Source organism: Pleurodeles waltl, chromosome 5 (genome assembly GCF_031143425.1).
Source record: "Pleurodeles waltl isolate 20211129_DDA chromosome 5, aPleWal1.hap1.20221129, whole genome shotgun sequence".
Lineage (NCBI taxonomy): Eukaryota > Metazoa > Chordata > Amphibia > Caudata > Salamandridae > Pleurodeles > Pleurodeles waltl.
This window is the reverse complement of record NC_090444.1, coordinates 607161343-607183773: the sequence shown is the minus strand read 5'-3', so window position 1 is coordinate 607183773 and position 22431 is coordinate 607161343. Positions and strand designations below refer to the sequence as shown.

The 22431-nt window shown below is 46.0% G+C and overlaps 1 protein-coding gene across 3 annotated transcripts in view; it reads left to right on the top strand.

Annotated features, from left to right (window-relative positions):
* Positions 1–22431, top strand: part of EFCAB2 (EF-hand calcium binding domain 2) — a 385449-nt gene that overhangs the window by 158257 nt on the left and 204761 nt on the right. For all 3 annotated transcript variants that reach the window (XM_069234448.1, XM_069234450.1, XM_069234449.1), the window contains exon 2: positions 18226–18310. In XM_069234448.1, coding sequence (XP_069090549.1) covers positions 18226–18310 — 85 coding nt within the window. The remainder of the gene's footprint in view (positions 1–18225; positions 18311–22431) is intronic.

Genomic DNA, 22431 nt, shown 5'->3' with positions numbered 1-22431 from the left:
GGGTTTCTGGCTAACTAGCAACGCCTCATCTCTGACTGAGTTGATTGTGGCAACCAGACACATGACAAGATAGACTCCTCAGGGAATCGTGGTACATTAGATCATATCCCTTTCTCTCAGTTAGCAAAATCTCACCCAGGCAAAGACAACCGAGGCAGAATAAAGTTCAATAACCATTTATTGAAATAGCTGCATCTTAGATAGAAGCATGTGTATAGCAATAAATAGGATGATAAAACACAATAGAAGCAAGCATGTGACTAGAAGTGTAAAACACAAAAATAGTCCTACCATACTGTCAAAAAAAGGAGATGGATCTATTTTCCTCCTGCCTACGCTAAGTATGCCCACAGCCTAATCTGCTCTTCGGGTTTCCCCCTGGGAGAACATCATCCCTCATGCCTGGAGAAGAGGCCTGAAGTCTAGAAAGACACCGACCCCATATGGATCAGGGGCTGGGCCGTCTAAGCAGGTAGCTGTAGCGAAGCATTCAGCAATCAGCATACAGTCGTGGTCATCTGGCTGGAATCTCCCTCTAACATGCCTGAGACAAAGAGGGGTTCTTATAATAATACTACTAACATTCTAAGAAATAGTCCCCTCTTTCTGTGAATGTTAAAGACACAGCATACCACGTTTGTCGGGAAACCTATCTAACTGTAGCCTTGGAAGGAGCACAGAGTCTCTGCTAAGAACGCAGTGTTATCGTAGGCAATAGGACAATGCGATAGAAATAATAAAAACAGCACCGCAAAAGTGTCTCTTGCTAGAAAAATAAAAACATACTGACGAAAACATATCTAGGTAGAAGTGTACAGCTGCAGGCGTAGGTAACTAAAATAACGTGTATAAAATATTTCTATAATAGCTATACAACACTTTCAGTAAATAGGGAGCCAAAATTGTTTTATATGCTTTATAATAGTCTCCTGTAAACCCATCCAGCTTTGGAGCCTTAGAGCCACCCAGTGTGTCAATGGCTTGTAATATTTCTTCACAATTAATTGGTGCAGCAAGAAAGTGCTGTGCCCACATTCAAGCCACAACATAGCTATCTCAGACAGGTAGCCAGCTAGCGCAGCCTCGCAGGGGCATGAAGTGTAAAGTGACTGGTAGTATATTGTAAAATCTGCTATGATGGTGGCCCCATTCGTAGTGACCGCGCCTTCTGAGCGCTGTAAGCTGGTCACATAGAGTGGTAGGGAGGCCTAAGAAGGCGGGCCAAAGTGCAGTTCAGTTCTCGCCCTTGCTATATTTGCATGCTTTGGCGTATTTCCCCAGATAAGAGACTTCCCGAGCAGCCAGGTCCCGAAACTCCTGTAAGAGTGTCGACCTAATACTCAAGGGAGCAGGGTCCACAGTGGATGTATTGGCCCTATCTACCGCACGGAGCACCACCCTGATCTTGACAAAGTCCTTTTGAATGCTCCAGAGGACCCTGGCATGTTTAGCAATACATACACCACGTATGTGGTGAGTGTGTCTGTACTGTTCCTTCGTTTATGGCAAAATATTCTATAATGACAGCTCGGATTTCTGTTCTAAAAGCCATGTCATGGAGTGAGTTTACTGGGAAACGCCATTGCCTAAGTAGGGAGTTGGGACTAAGTATGTGTAGTGTTGCCAGAACATGGGCGTGAATTGGATAGCGCGCGCAGTAGATGGGAAATGTCTATTTATCAATAGCAGTGCTCTTTGAGATGGATACCAGTGATCGATGCAGGTTCAGGTATTGTGCAGGACTGAATAAAAAGTATAATCCCATCCAGGTGGGTGCTTATATCGCCAGACGTCAGCACCGGCAGCTGCCACAAATGTCAAGTGGGGGCGGGGACAATGACGGGGGAAACAATAAAAAAAAAAATTAAAATAAACCGTACATTTCCCACTGTTCCCGACGACGTTTGTCGCCTCGCTCCTCTGCTCCTGATGGTTGGTGTCCCAGCATTCACTGGGACACCAGCACAGGCTCCCGAGCAATCCTGGAGCTGCTTTCATGCTAAACATAGCATGAAAACAGCACCAGGATTAGTCTGAGAGGCTTGGACTGCTGCTCAGACACAGCCCTGGGGTCTGTGCAGCCTGGCTTTTCAACACAGACGGCTGGCCAAACACACATGCGCACCTAGGTGCACTCTCTCCTCCTCCCCCCACTCCATATCCCGTGACTCACCCCCACCCCTCCATTCACTGGTGGCTGATCCCACAGATGAATAATGAAACAATAGCCAACTATCATTATTTTTCATCTCCTGGCTCTTGGCCAGTGGGGCGTCCCTCCTCCACAATTGCAGGGGAGCCACCTCTGGGCATCAGTAAGGTGTAAAGTACTGAGGAGATGTAAAAAGGCTTGAAGGTAGTGCGGCTTGGCAACTACAGTGGAGCCTTTTGAATCAAGAGTGGGCTGACATGTGATATTAGGATCACCACCCATTGCAATGCAGTTTGCTAGTGGCGGTCAGTCTGTCCTAAGAGGTCAGTATAGAACTCAGGCGACTCAGTGTTTGGTGCATAGACATTAACAAGTAATATAATCTGGCCTGCTAGTTTGGCCCGACACCAGCAAATATCTCCCCTCTGGGTCTGTGACACTCTCAATGGGTGTGAAGGGGACAGCTGACCACAGAAAGTCTCTCTAATTCAACAAAATATAGCAACAAGGAAAAGATTCCAGAGACCACCTATTTTAATATGATTTAATTACAATTCAGCATCATCACTTGATGTTACATGACAAAACATTGGGTAGGAGAGATATTTGTATTCCTGAAGAAGGTGGTTGTTATTTATACTGTCCACCGAAATGCGTCAACAGATCAGTAAAGCAGGATCTGCAGTGCAGAGGGGGTCTATACATGGTAGTTAATTTATTAATTGACTCCTGTTGATGTGGTGAGCAGAGACGCTATTCTTTGAGGACTAATTATTAAGCCTCTGTGGGTTTCCCTTTTGTCATTGTATTGTTATGAAAAAGTGTTTATATGTATGTGTGCAGTAGCCATAAATGTGTTATTTGATATCACTTTTAATATATTATATAAGAAAACCGGATAAAAGCTGCCTATATTTTTTCTACACTTCTGGTGTTTTTTTTAATGTATTATATTTTATTGTATGTAGAGTGAATGTACAGTAAAGTCGGAGTGCTCTATGTAAAGTTTACATCTAGGGGAATCTCTTAGATGTTCTGTTTAGTGGAACCATGTCCTTCTGGTGTGAAGGGTCTCTCTCTTTTGTTTCATATAATGCGATCTAGAGAGAAAGCCTTCCATCTCCTTTAAAATGAATTATTTGGAGGTCTGTCTACCGGTGATTATATTAAAATTTCTCAACTGTGGTGGAATGAGTTTCAAAAAGGATATGAGCAATATGTACCTTAAAAAAGATTCATTTATACATAGGTTTGCACGTCTTAAGAAGTGGGCTTTAGCAATGGAAGCATTTTTCATTTCAGTAGGAATTGAAACTGTCAGCCATGCAGGCCTCTAATAGAAAGCCTTCCATCTCCCTTACAATACATTTATTGGAGGTTAATGAAGATAAATTTGTTGGAGGTTAATGAAGTCTTCCCATATAGGATCCGTCCAACAAAAGGTGTTGTGTTTAATTTCAGAGGAGGTCTGAATTCCCTATTTTGTAGCGCAGATCGGGGCTAATGAAGACAAGTGCTTCTTACTTTAAATTGCAAAGGTACATGTGCCCATCTTCTGGTGGTTTGTTTTTATAGTTGTATACTTGCTTTACCATATTCTAACCCTTTTATTTGTAAAATATGGGGAACTATCCCAGTCAGCTGCCATGAGTCTTCTAGTAGACGTTATGTGGATGTGGCAGCCAGGTGAGGACACTTCTTAGTTTATGTAAAAAAGCTACTGTTCCACTTTAAGATTTTATATTCTGTTTGTACTTATTAATGACATACTATAGTGTATCCGACTGCTTAACTGACTTTTTGTCCAAATACACTTACATTTGAATACAGTACAGTAAATACTCAAACTGATAACCACTAGATATCATTTATGGAATTAAATTAAAAAATAGCAAATTATTATGATCTGAGTTCATTGGACACAAATAATTGTTTTTCTTGGAGCAGCAGAAGGGTTCCCTACATAGGGCCTGATTTAGGGCCTCATTACAAGTTTGGCTGGCCTCGAACTGCCAAACTCCTGGTGGCAGTCGGACCGCTACACTCCTGGCGGTCACACCACCAGATTACGATCCTGGCAGTCGGACCCCCAGGAGACCGCCGCTTCTGCTGGGATCAGGGATCCCAATGGTTTGGCAGGGGTCAAAGTTGTGGTCAGCAACCAATTGTGCTGAGTTTGGCACTGCCTTTGCTTTTCGCCAGCCTTTCCATGGCAGGGTCCCCGCCATGAAAAGGCTGGCGGAAAGGCAGTGTTGGAGGCCACAGGGTCGTGGGAAGTGCAGGGCCCCCCTGCCAGCACCCTTGGAATGCGCAATGTCTGCTATGGAAGACAGAGCGCATTCCGGGGGTGCTGTGTGCGACAGCATTGCCAGTGCCACTGCACTGTCTCCACTGGGCTGACTGGCGGAAACGTTGTAATACAACGGTTTCTGCCGGTCAGCCCAGTGAAAACGTTGCAAGGCGACCGTGGTGAGGCTGCTGCCTTGATGGCCCCCTCACCTCTGCCGTATTGGAGTTGTGACGGTTCAGCTGCCCAATTCGTAATGAGGCCCTTAGATCTTGGCGTGGGGATTACTCCGTCACAGGCGTGACAGGTATCGCGTCTGCCGTATTACAATCCTATTATATCCTATAGGGATCGTAATACAGTGGACGGAATATCAGTTATGTTTGTGATGGAGTATTCCATCCGCCCAGATCTAAATCAGGGCCAAAGGGCCTAATTCAGAGTTTGGCGGGTGGGTTACTCTGCCACAAATGTGGCGGATATCTCGTCCGTGGTATTATGATCTCCATAGGACATTATGAAATCATAATGGGGCAGACGGGACATCCATCCCGTTTGTGACGGAGTAACCTAATCCGCCAAACTCTAAATCAGTCCCATAATCTTCACACATCGCAAGCTGACATTCATAAAATGCTATTTCTACAAACGTGCCTGTCTATATTTTTCTACCTGCATAAAAAAATCTGAATTGCAGCGTATTAGAGGAATAATCAAGTCTTCACGTTCCATATGCAACATCTGACAGACGTCATCCCACCTGTAAATCTTAAAACCGAATTAATTCAGATTTGCAATAAAATCATTCTGTACTTGAGTCGAGCTGTGAAGCACGATTGGCATCTTTTGTAAACAAATAACTTCGTGCATGTAGCTACACAGGACAACAGCCAAGGTTGGAAGCCCATGAGATAGTTCGGTGGGTTAATGTACCTGCTGCAGACAGTGATGTTCATCCTGAATGTCAGCGATCCATAACCAACCAGTTCTCTTTTCATGCTTCTGAGGTTGATCAATTGAGGTTGGTCAATGGGAAGCCACTGGGTTATTTTAAACAACTTTAGTTTACAAGTACTTTATAAAAACACGGTAATGTTTGAAGCTTTATTAGACACTCCGTGTCACTTTCAAACTTCGTCAGGGCGGTAGATGTATTACATTCACTCTAACTTTCACTATTACGAAACGTAACACTGAACAAACTGTCTACCAGAACACACACAACCTAACATAACAAAACAATAGAGACTGTCAAATGACTTTGGGCAAGTCCGATTGGTGGCATTTCTAATTTCATCAACCCACCAGAGTGATGGGAGCCCGTACCGTGCACGAGATTCTGGTCTCTCCGGCGTACCGTCCACTTGTGGAGCAGGTATAGTGGCACCGAGGCACACAGGCCTGAGGGCCCACTGAACGGTTATTGTTGCTGTCTTTTATAATTCAAACGACGGCCCGGGTGGGAGGAAGGGAGGGTAGGATGGGGAATTCCTAATTTTTGCTGTAGCGCCTGTACACTGCGTACGCTAAAGTAGTCTCTTAAAGTACCGCACATCATATTGTTTTGTATTTTTTCAGATGTCTTAAATATCTGACAGACTAACGACCAAGGCAAACGACTTTCCGTTGCTTCATTTCTTAGGAGCGCAGACATAGTAACAAGGAGCTGTTTTCTATTTTCCGTTGCTCTTTGCTTCCCTGGAGAAAATAAATTGTGGGCGGGTGCGCGTATTTTATTTCCAGCTGGCCGAGTTACTTCTTTCTAATGCCAGCTCTTAAAATTGGAGAATATTAGAATAAGAACTGAGCTCTGAAACATTAACATTCACGGCCTCGACCGTTTGCACAAGACATAACACAACCTGAGTGTTGTGGCATCATTTCGCCAAGAGGTGAAAGCAATGACTGTTAAACGCTGCAACTGTTGCTTTATGTCTCCACAGTATTCCTAAATTTGAGACTTCTTGACATTTATGGTGATAACACCTTAGCATGTACTTGGATTCATTATTTCCTGCTGACCTGGATTAACGTTTGTGTAATGCTTGATTAAGGAATTTAAAGCATTTGCTAATGGCCTATAATTCCTGATTTGTGGCTATTGGAAGAGCCTTTGGAAAGCGAGAATTCTCCACTGTGTTTGGCAGGAATCTGAGAGGGTGCATTTGTTACAAAAAAATGGTAAATGCAAGCAAAATTTTAGGAGGCCAGCACCCCCCCCCACCCTCCCCTACTGGCACCACCCATTTCTACTACGGGTACCTCCCGTTTCGAGGACTGGCACTGGCTGCATGGATAATAGCCACATCCGGGTTGCAGCGAACGAGGTGGGGGGTGGCTGAGGGCTCGGTTGGAAAAAAGTTGACAGATAGTGCATTTTGTGACCCAGTGTTCAATTATGTTTGCTAAAAAATCTATTAGCTCCTGATGGTTGCTCTTGAAAAAGTCTGATACTTTCATGGTCTGGTTTTCGAGGACAGCAAGGGCTGGGGAATGTGAAGATGTGCTTTGTGCTACTGGGTCGAATGAAAGATGGAACGTCCTCTCCAAAACGTGGTAATACACATTAAACAATTACATTGCTCATTACCGTAAAATGCAGTTGGAGAAAAAAAACTTGTAAAGGGCTGTTGAATGTCGTTTTTTTTTGTTCGCAGAATCGCTCTTTCTGCCTCATTATCCCTTCTCTCTTTGCCCTTGCATTCTTCTTTCACTATTATCGTTCTTTCTCTTCGTGTCTCCTTGTTCACTACAACACGTAAGCCTCCGTCATCTCCCATTTCACCACTTCTCTTAACCTCATTTTTTCCTGTAGATTGTCTGTCCTGCCCTTCCCAGCTGCCTTACACCAAACGTGATCATTCTTATAATCACAACGATAACCTTAGAGGTGAGAATTACTCTTACCGTTCCTGCACTTTTTGATGTGATCTAGTGACTGACCTGTGGGGTACCTGGACTGCCCTGACCAAGGCCAGAGGCCCTCCTTCGAGGGTCCCACTGCATGGCCGAAAACATGTTGGCAAGTACATTTGTGATGGGGTGCCTGAGACATAATATCTCGTGATCATCCGTACTCCGATTTTAATCCAGCCAGGTGTATTTGTTAGTAAAGGAAATCTTTAGGTTTACACTTAGGCTTTTTTTAAGAATAACTGGACCCCATTATTGACCAGAATGAGAATCTTCTTTCCCTCTATAATGAGGTTGAGACCACCATGCTGGTATCATCCTAACATTGTGGGTCAGACTGGCTGATGATGAAGCATCCCATAAAGGAGTGAGTGTGGTCTATCGACCAATATCTCATATGTTCTATTCAGACCAGTATCCTGCATCATAGACTACCCCTTTTTTCTGAGAGCGCACTGGGAAACCATTCCTGGCATACCTGTTGGGTGTTAGGAGTTTCGTATAGAGGACATGTGGCAGGTATTCCTCTAGCTATTTATGGTGTAAAACAGCTGCTCTGATGTGCCTATGATGATGTCTGAAGGGCACATTTGTACTTTGTTGTAGGGGGATATGGGAACATAGCTTGATCTGATGTGATATTGAGGTGTGAAATGCTTAGCCAGCTGGTAGGCTTGGAGCTGTTTTGTGTGCATGATGGCACCAGGAGGTGTGTCATTTGTACTGTTGACACAACTCCTGGCGCCATCATGCAAGCAAAACAGCTCCAAGCCTACCAGCTTGATGTGGTGTAGGTGTTTAGTTCACAGGCATCGATTGGATGTCGATTCACCTTGTGGGATAGGAGCATAAGGAAAGGAAATGTAATCTCTGTTGTCAAAGAGGCATAAATTCCTCATCAGTTATTTGGTTTGGCACAAGATATAAGCAAACATTAAATCCATATCTAACCTACATTAGTTGGTCTACGTTTTGAAAGTGGTGAATTCAAGGAAAATAAACCCAACATGAGTGGCACACTTCAGGGCAGGGTGCCCAAAACCCCATAACTTTGTTTCTCCCAGCTCTGAAACGGCATCAGGCAGCTTCCAAGAAACCCAGGAGGTAATAAAGGTTATACATAGACACTGCTTCAGTTCAGGAAGACTGGATTTGTCGAAGATATTGTACTATTTTGAAAAATCTGTGAATCCCTACTAAGAGGGCAGAGCCAAGTAGCTGAGCAGGAAGGTAATTTACACGCAACCTTCTGAAGACCACCTAATAATTCTAAATGCATACATTTCTTAGCAAGTACTGCATTACTTATGACACTGAACGGACATGTTTGCTGGCGAAGAGAGACATTGAAGGGGTTAAGACCAGTCACATTGCACAGAATGACTCATTTATGTAATACTATTTATTTATCATGATGTCATGTTGGATCAGAGTCATACAATTATTTCCTCAGATCTGCTGAGTGTCATTGGACATGATCTTCTTTAATGAAATCATTCAACCTGGGGGTAACATGTAGTCATCAAAGGTGATGTAAGATGGTAGGTGTTTAAGCAACCTAAAAAAGAAAGAATCTTCCTCTTTTATTCACAGTATGTTTTTATTTTTTTTATTTTTTTAAATATATTTTTATTAATAGTTCGCTGTTTACTTTTCACAGTTACATTTATGGGAACATATAATCCACGTTATTCACAACACTTAAAAGGATACTTCACTTTGCATGTGTTCACAGATGTCTTATGTCCTGTTTTAACTCACAACTAGGTCTGTATCCAATTTCTGTTGCCTGTTAACTCTAGGGTTCTATATTTGTTTCCTTGAGTGTCTAAATCCTTGTCCCTTTGTTACCCAATTGTTTTATATGCTCACTTAACAGCTTCAACTTGAACTTAACTATGTACACACTTAATGGCTATTTGTGGGTGGTTTTTGTGTTAGGTAGTGAGAGTCGCTCCCTGTGGGGGCTATGTCTGGAGGGATAGTCATCTGCTATATGCGTTTTCCTACTGCTCCTTATGTGTGATTGTACTCCACTCCGCTCTGCACCTTGCAGTTTATCATGAGTTGTCAGTGTTCTCTACTAGCTATTTCATTGTTATTTTTTCCTCACCCTCGCCAGCGGAGTTCCTAGGTTTATCCCTTATCTCCTTACAGTATCTGTTTAGGTTTCTATTTCTGCTGGTGCTGTATTGGGATTTAATGGTTCTTCCCCTGCGCTATTCCAGCCCAACAGTAGTTCTTCCCATCCTGGGGCCACGGGGGTCTGCCGGATACCCTTTGCTTCTTCAGTTTTTAAGACCTGCAATTCCGCCCCAGCCCACCTCTTGACGTCATTTTTCCATTCAGCTAGTGGGGGGGGGGGTTAGCAGCTTTCCAACCCCTCATAATTAATCTTTTGTAGAGGGCCAGGGCGAGATCCAGGAAGCGACTCCTAATCTTCCCTAGTTGGATATCTGTCTTTAGGCCCAACAGACAGACATCGGGGGCGAACGGCAGTTCCGTGTCATATAGTCTTGACATGCTCTCTATCACTGCCCTCCAGCCCGTTTGTAACACTGCGCATTTCCACATCATGTGGTCAAAGACTGCCTCGCCCTCACCACATCTGGGACATATCTTAGGGGTTCCCCCATATATTCGGAACAGTCGGTGAGGGGTAAGATAAGTTCTATGCAGGTAGTTATATTGGATATATTGTAGCCGGGTGTTACGCGAGATCCTCCGGGGATAAGCCAGAGCTCTGTTCCAGTCTGCCTCAGACAGTGTATGTCCGATCGTTTTCTCCCACTTCTCCCTGAGTGAGTGCAGGGGATCCAATGCAGCTTCTATCTGGGCTCGATATATTTTCGTAATTAAGTGGGATTCTTCTCCCGAGGTCAGCAGGAGGTGCAACACTCCGTGGGTCCCGGGCTCTGCATTAATCGTATCCCAGTGGCCTTTCAGAGTGTGCACCAGCCTCCTGTACATCAAAAATTGACCCTGAGGGACCCCCTTCCCTACCAATTCGCCGAAGCTCTGTAGTGTACCTTCCCTGAAGAGCACCCCCACCGTCAATACTCCCGCATCTCTCCATGGGCCCAATCCCCGGCCCCCAGCCCCGGTTCCCTTCGGTTCCACGAGCAATACTGAAATCGGTAGTGCCGGGGAGTAGGGTGGACCAGCTCCAGTCCTGCTCGCGCATCTTTTCCAGCACAACTTCGCGGTGTTAGTCATTCGGTTGTCTCCAATGGGGGACAGCTTCTTCTCTATCATACGTGCTATTATTCGATCTATGTCCATAGAACCGTGGGGGTTAATTAGGTCCAGCTGCCCCTTGCCCACCATCCAGCCAGCCACCCACTGCAGTTGGGATGCCAAGTAATATGCCTCAAAGTCAGGAGCCCCTAGTCCACCCGCTCGCATCGGTCTGCACATAGTAGTCAATGCTGTGCGTCTCCGGCCCTCATCCCATACTAATTCCCGGAGCAGGGTGTTCAGTTCACGGAACCATACAGGGGGGACCCAGTAGGTTAGCAAAGAAGTAGAGGAGGCGGGGCAGCATCACCATCTTAGACAATGCCACTCTGGCCATTGTTGTTAGTTTCAGCGACCGCCAAAACCCAACTGAGGTGCGTAGGGATCGGAGCGCCCCACCCAGGTTGCCGTCTCGAAGGTCGGCCAGCTCATGAAATATTTGGATCCCTAGATATTTGATAGTCCGCGGGGCCCAGTTCATATCTTTCGGACATGTTTCAGGGCGCACGATGTTTGGTAGTATGGGGAAGACAAATGTTTTGCCGCGGTTAAGATGAAGTCCCGACAATTCCCCGTAGCTCTCCAGGATCTTTAAAACCCACGGGAGGCCACTGGTTCCGTCTCTCAAATACACCAGAATATCGTCCGCGTATAGGGAAATAATATGCTCGCTTGGACCCCAGTTAATTCCTCTACCGACTCCTTCCTGTCGCATTTGGGCCGCTAGAGGTTCAATTGCCAGGGCAAACAGCAGCGGTGATAGAGGACATCCCTGTCTGGTTCCTCGATACACCGGATATGTGTCGGATATCGTTCTGCCCGTCTTCACCCTAGCCAATGGGGAGGAGTACAGTAGGTCCACCCACTTCACCCAGCTTTCACCTAGTCCCATCTTTAGCATCACAGCCCTAAGGTAGTCCCACCTGATCGAGTCGAAGGCCTTTTCGAAGTCCACCGCTAATAAAACCCCTGTCGGAGGCTTCTCTGTTGCTGGCATGTGTAGGATGGCAAAGACCCTCCTCAGGTTCAATGAAGTGCTGCGTCCAGGGATGAAACCATTCTGGTCTGTGTGCACCAGTGTGGTCATTAGGGGGATCAGCCTGTTAGCCATGATCTTACTGAGGATCTTAAAGTCACTATTCAGCATTGATAATGGGCGGAAGTCGGTCACTGGTGCTTCCCTGTTTTTTGTTTTAGGTAGTGGTATCACCAAAGCCTCACGTAATGTGCCCGGTAGCTCTCCTCGGCGTAATGCCTCCGCGTATACCTCAGCCAGCTGGGGTACTAACAATGTCCTATATTTTTTGTAAAAGTCCATTGGAAGGCCATCGGTACCAGGAGTCTTTCCAGGAGCCAGCTGCAATATAGCCTCACTTATCTCCTCCACTGTTACAGGTCCCCCCAGGCTATCCCTCCCCACATGGTCCAAAGCTGGGAGAACGATTCGCTGTAGGGAGTCTCAGAAGGCCTCCGCCCCCAGGTCGTGGGGTTTCCTATACAAGTGCATGTAGTATCCCTTAAAAGCTTCGTTGATTGGGCCTGGACTTCGCCTGCATATTCCCTTTTTGTCTTGTACACTTGTGATGGGCTCTCACCCTCCGCTTGGGCATATCAGCCAAGCTAGAAGCCTTCCCGATCTACCCTCCTCTGATTGCACTGATGCCAGGTATTTTTGTGTGTTGTGGCACCTAAGTTGTGCCTCGATCTGGGAATGTTCTCTGCGGGCCCGCTTATATTCCTCATTCTCCTGGGGTCCAACATCTTGTCTCACTTCCCATTCGTGTATTTTCTTCTCTAAAGAGGTCAATTCCCTTTCAAGTGTGCGTTTCACCCCTGCTGTTTGACCCAGGCAAAATCCTCTCGCTACCACCGTAAGCGCTTCCCATTCTGTGGCTTTGGATGTGGCGGATCCACTGTTAATTTTGATATGTTCTGTCAAGTGGCATCGAAGGGCCTCTCTATACGACTGATCCTCCAACGCAGTGGGGGACAGTCTCCACGATGGAATTGGGGGTCTGTCCTCTATAATACTCAGTGTGATCAGCAAGGGGTTATGGTCTGATAGTGTGCGGCCAAGATACTCTGAGTGGGTTACATAACGCGCAAGGCCCGCAGTGCATGTCATTCTGTCAATTCTAGTGTGCAGCCGGTGGAGGCTGAATAGTCACTGTCTTTTGGGTGTTGTTCCCGCCATACATCCACTAGCCCCCAGGAGTCCAGCCATTCACAGAGTTTTTTGGCTATTCTAGTGGACCCTGCGCCCTGTAGTGGCGGGGTCGATCTGTCCATGTTAATGTCCAATACTGCATTGAAGTCCCCTCCCACTATTAATTCTCCTGTGCTTTGGCGGGTGAGGTGGCTTGATAATTTGGTCAGGAAAGGGACTTGGTCCTGATTGGGAGCATAAATACAACTCATAACAACTGGGATACTGTGCAGTCTCCCTTCTAGCACCACAAATCTGCCCTCTTGATCTATGTCAGTTGAGTTTATTATCATTGGGACCCCAGCTCTGACCCATATCAATGCTCCCCTCGCATATGCTGAATACTCTGTGGCAAACACCTGTCCCCTCCATCTGCGTCTCAGTTTCTCAACCTCTCCAGCTATTAAGTGGGTCCCTTGTAGCATTGCCACCTGCACCCCTCTTCTCTTCAAGTAGGAGAGGACTCTGTGTCTTTTGGTCGGAGTGCTCATCCCCGTGACATTCCATGTTAAAAGATTATAGTTTGCCATGTTAATAAGTTAATTTTATAATAGTGTCCCTGGCGCCCCCAGAGTACAACTCTATTCCTACCCATATTCAAACCTTTACTGCTATCGTATATCGTCACCCACTTAGCCAAGTTAACTAATAACTGTAAAACCCAACTCCCCCACCCCAGGGCGCCTACCAACCTGCAGGCAGCCCAGAAAATCACGCAACAGTGCAACTTATTTAAACATATAGCTACAGTTCTCGCCAGGCTAGCTTAGACCAGCGAGTTACTGGTTCGGGGGGCGGTCAGGTCCGGAGGGGCCTCATATTCTTCTGTTGTACCGCTTCGCCAGGTCAACTCGTGCAATGTTTATCCAAGCTCATCAGCGGACCGCGGCGTCACCCTGGGAGCACGTGTCGAGCAGGTCGAGTCTCCAGCCGAAGACACCATTGTACCGTCTGAATCTTCTCCTGAGCCCTCTGGGGGGGAGGCTCCACCACCAACTCGGGCTGCCGCCTCCAGAGCCGCCCTCTTATCTTTTTCCTTTTGCGTTTGTGTTGGCGCCAGCTTCGGTCGGATCCCGGGTTTTCGCGCCCTTGGAGCTCGGCGAGCTCTGCCCGCAGTCGTGTTCTCACCACTGGGTCGCCCCACTTGGAGCCCTTGTTTCTCGAGCCATTCCCATGCTTCCTCCGGTGTTTGGAGGAAGGTGGTTTTCCCCTCCAGTATCACTCTCAGTCTGGCCAGATACAGCAATGAATATTGAATCCCTTTGTCCCTAAGGGCCCTTTTGACTGCTAGGAATGAGGTTCACTTGTTCTGAACATCCAAAGTGTAGTCCGGGTATAGCGTCACCTCCCCATTCGCTATCTTAAACGGGCCCATCTCTCTGGCCTTCTGTATGAGAGTGTCTCTGTCCTTGTAGTGTAGTAATTTGGCAATTACCACACGAGGAGGCCTACCAGGGGCGAGAGGCCTTGACGGCATTCGGTGCGCTCGCTCCAGCGTGTAAAAGGGCGTTAGGCATCCAGGTGCCACCGTTGTACTAAACCAATTCTCCAAGAAGTCCACCATGTTAGTTCCCTCGACTCCCTCTGGAAGGCCCACCACGCGCACGTTGTTCCTTCTGTTTCTGCCCTCCGCGTCCTCAGCCCTTCGTTCTAGTCGTGTTACTCTAGCAGTCAGGGAGGTCACCTCAGCTGCTAGATCCTTCTGTTTCGGTTCAACTATTGCCAATGTGGATTCCGTTTCCTTGACTCTATCCGCCAGTTTGTGGTGTTCTGCCCTTAGGAGGCCTACTTCAACTGCTACTTGGCTGATTTCGTGTTGTAGCGTTGTCTTTGTGTCTTCAATCGCCCCCAGTATTCTGTCCAGGGTTTCCTGTACGTTGGTTTGTGAGTTGGACTGTTCTTCCACTTCTTTGCGTGCTGGAGGGGGCGCCATGTCCATGACCTTCTTCTTGTGACAGGCTCTAGGGGGCATCGGCCAAGCCGCGTGGGGGAGACCGCACCCTCAAGGCGTAGGCCCGAGTCTCTTCACAGGCCCTCTTTCCACTGTGATTTCGTGCTCTGGCAGGCGCAGACCCAGTCTCGGTCTCTGGATGGGCGTCAGAGAGGGCCTGTATGTCCACCCCTTCTGTACTTTGTTGGGCTCTGTTTTCGTCTACTCCGGCAATCGCCCCCGGGTGGCTCTAGCCTCAGGGCCAATCATTCTCTCTCGCTGGGGCGGCGTCTTTTTTCTTTATTATTTTCTTTTCCTTTTGGGTCCTGCCACTCTTCTATTACCTTTTTTTTTTTTTTCTTTTTTTTTTCTTCCCACTGTCTTCTTTTTTTCCTTTTTTATTTTGATGTATTTTTTTTTCTTTTTTCGGCAGAATTCTTTCACAATTTTTTTTTAAATTTTTTTTTTCCCGGCGGTTTACTTGCCCCCGTGGGTAGTGTCTCGTTGGGGGGCCTCCTGCCGCTCAGTGTTGTCTCCGTGCTCCCGCGGGAGCGTCCCCTGAGCTCCGGTCACTCTCCCGGCAAGATGGCGGTTCCGAGCCCCCTCCTCCGGGGGCTTCCAGCCCGCGCCGCGTCACCTGAGACCGGGTGCGGCTCAGCTCCGACTCCACTTCCTCTCAGAGGGGGTTCCCGGCACTCGGTCCCCCGCACCAGGGCCCCATCAGGCGGGACCGCCTCTCCGGCCCGGGCCGGCCGCGCTCGCCCGTCCGCAGTACTCGGTCTCACCTGAGGCCGCGGCTCACCGTGGGAGGAAAGGCCGCAGGCCCGCTCCGGAGCCAGCGAGCCGATCCCGCTCTCCCGCACGTCCCTGATTCAAAGCGGGGAACCCAACCGCTTCCAGGTTCCGTCCGCGGATCAGCAGCAGTCTTTAGGCGTTGGCCCGCCCGGAGATGGCACGCTTACAGGTATAAGTTAAAGCGGCCCCTCCGGAGCGAGGAGATTAAGCGTGCGCCATCTCCCGCAGTTGGCCACGCCCCCCCTTATTCACAGTATGTTGACAAGTTCATCACCGTGTACCCCTTCTTTGTTGGCATACACAAACCTCATAGTCAGGATTTAACAACCCTCAACTCCACAGTCACTGACAGTGGAGCATCACAAGTGCTGCCCTTTTAGTTCAGCCAAGGCCCTCATTAACTTACTGGTCCATCAAATTGCCTGCCTCCCTCCCTTGCACTCCATGGGTTAGGATCAGCTGCTTGGGGCGAGATTGAAAAACAGACCTGGAGGCCCCCTTTAGCAATGTTTGGGAGCTTTAACATATTTCCGCTGGTGACCTTCTGCACTTCACACCTCCAGATTCATGTTGGTTGCAGCACTCCACATGTGCTCGAGGCCACTCCTAAGTAAACTTCCAGGTGCAAGGGATGGACAGTTCAAGAGAGCATGCTACATCTAGAACCAGAGCTCACTGATCAGGGACTGCAGGTATACTGGCACCAGGCCCAGAAGTGTGAGCGGCCTAAACTCACCACAATAATAGTTGTTTTAATGGCTTATGAGACAGCAAGAGGCAAGTTTTTTATTTTTTTTGTTTCTGTCATTAGGGCTCGTGGCTATGATGGCAATTTTGCGACGCCACTCTCACTAAGGTTATGCACAGGTGAAGAGTATGCACACTAGAGATTCCATCTAATCAAATCGAGCAATGTCTAAATGTAAACATTTTTAGTTTAGGCAATTTAAGTTTCAAATGGCATAGTTCTAGGCACATGAGGTCGCTCAGGTAATCTGAATTTAAAAGGAGCATCGCCCTCCGCCAGCAGCTGCAAATCCTTTAACAATAAAGGATAATAAACCAGGTTTATTATCCTTTCGTTGCTAAAGGTGCAAGGCATTGGGGATGATGGGGACGAGGGGAGTGCACTGTGCCCTCCCCTCTGTGCGCATATGTGTTTAGCCGGCCATCTCGGGACGGCCAAACACACATGCGCACTGTGCTCTCTCCAGCCCGGCACTCTGTTGCCGGGCTGGAGAGAGTAGGCACAGGCTCCTAGTCTGCCTGGGAGCTACCTGGCTGTGCACTCCGAACCAATCCTAACACTGCTCTGAGCAGCATCAGGATTGGCTGCAGGGCAGGCTGGGAGCCTCTGCTGCCTGCTGAGGAGACGGAGGAGGGGCAGAGCAGCGCATCGCGAAGGTAATTTTTTTTTCTTTATATTTTTATATTATTAATATTCCCCGTGCGCAGCTTTGCCCCTTGTAACGCCTTCAAACCGCGTCTGCCTCTGAGGTGACAATTTAATCGCGCTGACTGCGTGACAAGGCCCCACTCTCACTCCCTGTTAGGTGCTGGCGGCTTGAGGAAAGGTGCATATGATTTGTGTAGCAGGTCGAGGCACACATCCAGGGGTTCTGACACCTCTATACCTGGAAAATCACTCACTGTATGTGGCAGTTACATGCAGGTATAGCCTTCTCTGTTCTTTGGTAGTGTTCTGCAGAGCATGTGACGAACATCATATAGAAATTGCATGCACTGAGGAGCAACGCAGACATTCTGCTTCATGAAAGAGAGTGGGCTAAGGTATAGACCAGGCTGAGGGGGTAAAGTGTTTTATTTTCGTGACACTTCACAAGGGAAGACATTTTAATGCCTTTGTGTTGTATTTCGCACAGATAAATGAAAATAGACTTCTAGGTGGTGGGTGCTAGGACTGAGACTGAATGACCACATGCAAGGTCCTATTCACTTGTGAAATTTTCAGTAGCAAGGCATTCCCAAGATCTGTAGGAGGATGCATAATGTTTACGTTTCTGATGAAGAAAAGCAGGTCTTCTTTTGAAGCTTGTTTATTTTGACATTCACTGGACCTTACAAATCTGTATGTTGTGCTGCTGGCAGTCAGACTAGAAACTGGATAATTGGACCTATATTATCCCTCTGCTTCAAATAGGCCAACACGCGAGCTGCCACATTTTGTAGACACTTCGGGCGTAGGATCGGTTGGAGGAATCCAGCAAGGACAAGATAATAGTTGCCGAAGTACAGGCTATTTGAGGAATGACCATTGATTTCATGCATGAACACTTGAATCTTCTGTGAAATAGCATCCAGCAACACCAATAACTCACAGCATTTTTCCTTCTATTAATAAAACTATGTTAGAAACATATCTGCCTAGAGGTACAAAGCTATGATCTCTTTGCATTGCACGTATTACACATTTTGCATTGCACGTAGTCATTTTAGCGCTCTCCAGACCTGTGAGTTTGAATAGTGGACCATTACACTATAGTTGATGGGAATTTGAGGGCCCACTGACCACCATTTGCAGTGGGGGCCTGGGAAACCTTTTTGCATTACGCCACAGATTTTGATAAAGTAAAATAATTTATTTTATGTGATTCTAACTTCTAGAACAAAATTCTAAAATTAAAGGGTCTTTATTGCATGCAGCACTTAACTGACACTATTTCATGCACGTTTACCCTTCACAGAGGCCATGGTAGCAGACCTACACAAAAAGATAACAGAAGCCTTCGACGTCTTTGACCATGAGTCCAACAAAACTGTGGATGTCAGGTTTGAGAATGTTTTTTGTGAAGGATTGTTTTTGATTTTTTTTGTCAGACCATGGATTATATTGAAGAATGGTTAACATATGCTTCACCCTGAAAGAAATGCAAACTAGAGAAAAAATATGTACAACACACTGTTGCTTATCAAAAGTATATACTGATGATGATGTTTTTCACAATGTATGCATTGCAGTTAAGTTTTTAGGTCGCTTATGTTTGATGTTTCCATGGTACTGATGTGTGACATTACAATACTTTGTGTGACACTTTTAGTGACACTTTTATAGCGCATGTTAATGAACTAAATAATAGAAATGACCCTGTTAGACATGGCATCCTTGGTGTGGTTCTCCCCTAACTTTCTGTTTTCAACTCTCCTGTTTTGCTGACATCATTTTTGATGATTAGGACTCTGTGCACTTTACCACTGCTAACCAGCGCGTGTGCTCTCTCCTTTAAACATGGTAGATTTGGCATACACACAATTGGTATATTTAATTTACATGTAAGTCCCTAGTAAAGTGCTAGTATATGTGCTCAGGGCTTGTAAATTAAAAACTGCTAGTAGGCCTGCAGCACTGTTTGTGCCACCCATTTAAGTAGCCCTTTATACATGTCTCAGGCCAGTAATTGCAGCCTGTTACAGCAGTTTTTAAACTTAAATTTCAACCTGGAAAAAAGTAAACATCTTGCCAGGCCCAAACCTTTCCCTTTAATACATATGTCAACCCTAGGGTAGGTCCCGAACAGCCCAGAGGGCATGTTGCAATGTATTTAAAAAGTAGGACGTACACTTATACGTTTTACATGTCCTGCTAGGGAAAAACTCTAAATTTGTTTTTTATTACTGCAAGGCCGCCTCCCCTGCAGGATAACATTGGAGTTACCTTACTACATTTAATAAGCTGTAACTACCAATTGAGAGCAGGCAGACAAATCAAGTTTGGTGTCTAAAGAACTGTAATTGAAAGCCCTCTTTATTGGCAAAGTCGTATTTGAAGTCACAATTCTGAAAATGCCACTTTTAGAAAGTTAGCATTTTCTTGTCCTAACTAGTTAGTGTCTGCAGCCTGATCCTGGGTCACATGACTTGGAGTAGCTGGCAGTTCATCTTTGTGCATTTCCCCGAGACTGTGAGACAAAGGGACGCTAGGTGTTAGCAGGATGCTTGAAACCCCCAAGGACTGCTGCTGCGCAACGCATCTCCTTGCCCAAACCTCGCATTGCCTTGCCCAAACCTCGCATTGGCTATGCTGTGTGATGAATCCTTAATGCAGGACTCCACATCTCTTCCCAACCAGGGTTAAGGTACTGTGTTCATTGGGTGTAAGTGGGTCCCTGTAACCGTCCCGCTTTTCATTGCGGCCAGCCTCAACTTGTGACTTTGTCCTGGTCCGGCGCAAGCAGATAACTATAGTTGGCGCTCTGTGCTTTTTGGCACTTCTTTCACTGAAATCCTTAAGATTGCATGTCTCGGGTTCTACTGATTGGAGTTTTCATTTTGGTCTTGCTTTATTTATTAAACTTTACTATATTTTTCTAATTTGGTGTGGGATTCTTCTTTTGTCATGTTATCACTTTATTACTGGTTTAACTGTTGCACAAATACTTTACATATTGCCTCTAAGTTAAGCCTGACTGCTCTCTTCCAAGCTACCAGAGATTTGAGCACAGATTAATTTGCGGTTTTCTTGTGACTTCACTCTTAAAAGGATTGTGACTGCTGCTTGAGTAGGCTTTCACTCCCTTAAACTAATAACTCAATTTCTTACAGACCACTTTTGTGGACTGTTCTGGTCTAGAAACTCTCTTAAAACACCTGCAACACCACTGAAGTATGTATACTAGGTTATTAACCTCTCAGTTTCAAAACATGACAGGGTCAGCTAGCAGTCATGCTAGATCAGAGGTCTTCAGACTTTGTACCTCTAGGCCCTGTGATAGAAAATTTTGGACCAGAACCGTGGGTCATTTATATCCTATCCAGAATAAAAAGAAATTTGCATATGTTGACCAGTCTCCTTAGACTTTCACTGGCTCAGTGTCTTTGTGTAAAGAGTACCTTAAACTTCAAGAACTTCCAATGGAAAGCCAGGATACTGTATAGACCTTGTTTTACCTTGGCAGTGGGCAGGCTTAGGGCCTGATTTAGAGCTGGACCAAAACAGAAAAACTCCAACCCTTGGAGGAAGTGCAAATAACAGTAGAACCCACTTCTCCATATTATTCTATCACTAAAGTGAATTAAATCTTCATTAGTAGATCCTCTGACCCCTAAATCAGCATCCCCTCCAGGAGCCTAAGGACTTCCTACCACCACCCACCCTCGAACCATACCCTTGCTGTTGGATCCTAAGGGAACTTAGATAGTGCTCAGACGTGACAAGGTAGTTTATCAGCACTGTATAACATTCTTTAAAAATACATTAACAAAATTCTGTTTGTGAGATCCCAGCCATCCTTGCTTTGTTGTTAAAGATCAGGAAACGCTTGACACCCGCTATTTCTCCTTTGCTCTTTTCATGCTCCATTTTGCCTTTGATTCCTTTCTCTCGCCCTCTCTTCCTTTGTCATTTCTCTGAACTTTCAATTCCCACCTTCCTCCACTTTGTCTCAGAGTATCTCTTGTTCTCTCCTTTCCTCTCACCACCATCTTCTCATTCTAGGCTTCCCATGTTCACCTAATTTTCTTTCCTTCCTTGCTCCATCTATTTCTTTAGCTCTCCTTTCATTGCCCCTGTATCTTTTCTCCTATCTCCCTCAAATTGTCTCTGCCTTGTCTCTCTCCTCCCCTCTTCCACCTCTCCCTTCTCCTTTTCTGTCTCCCACCCCATTGCAATCCAGTTTTTCTTCTTTCCTCTTTTCCCAACTCCACACTGTCTTCTTCTCTCCCTTCTCTCTTTTTACTTTACACTTTTTAGTCACCATGTTCTCCTACCTGTTCTTTCTTTCTTCCTCTCTCACCCAATCTCACTTCTCCTTTTGCGTTCAGTCTTTCATTTCACCCCATTCTCATTTGTTTGTCTCTCATTCTTCCACTCTTGTCTGTCTCGTCTTCCAAATTGCTTTTTCACCCGTCATTCTCTCCTCCTTTCCCACTCTCCTGTCACTGCTCTTTTTCTTCCTCTCTCTCATGATTACATTACCAAAATAAATTATTTTGGTCAGCATGTCACTCCTTTGGACTGCTCATATGTGTTAATTTAGTTAAAGAACACAAGTTTGAGAAAAGAACGTGTTGGATGTAGACTGTCATGTTTAGGTATTTTTTTAGTCATACTAGTCATTGAAACTTTAAAATGGCACTACGCTGACCATGAATGTTACCCGTAAAGGATATGAATAAATTTGACTAAGCCTGTCTTTTTTGGGTGCAGAATGTTAGTGCCGGTTGCTGGTGCTTCTCAGGTCAAAGGTGCTTCAGTAAATGCAGTAATGGTAGGTGACATAGAATGCCCTGCTGAGTTTATTTTAGGATTAGCACTATGAGGGCGAGGATGATAAGTGAGGTGGAGATAAGCATTCTTGGTTTCCAGCCAATAGCTGCACTCGTTTCTAAACAACGTCCGGCCTACACAGCGATGCAGCACTTTACCCCATGATAATTTGAATTCATTCTGAGAGCCCAGTCTCAGAATATTGGTGTATCCATGTCAGACTTACCTCCTCTTAACCTCAACCTCTCCCTGCGCACCTGGATACAGTAAAGCGACACCTAGCGTGGACAATAAATATACAATGCTGCACAGGCGCTGCAATATTTATACAAAGGAACACAGGAGCTCCAATTGTGTGACTAACACATTTCAGAGTGGTAATGCAGGTAGAAGCACTGAAATGCGTTAGTCTAACCCTTCATGCGTGCCACTGGCAGCCACTTGTACTCAAGTTTCAGAAAGCTGAAATACACACAGTAGGTGTCAATTGCAGGCGTACAAATTCCATTATATCAGAAAGACAATTAGTCCAAAAAGATGGGCAGAAGACCGAAATGGCTTGTATTACAGTGGCAGTCACAGGTGACTGCTTAGGAAGCTACCACAAGCCCTCATCTATACACAAAGTGGCATGATTAATACTCAGGCCTGCTCTTCTACTCAGTGTGATTCCAGTTTTGTGGGTGGG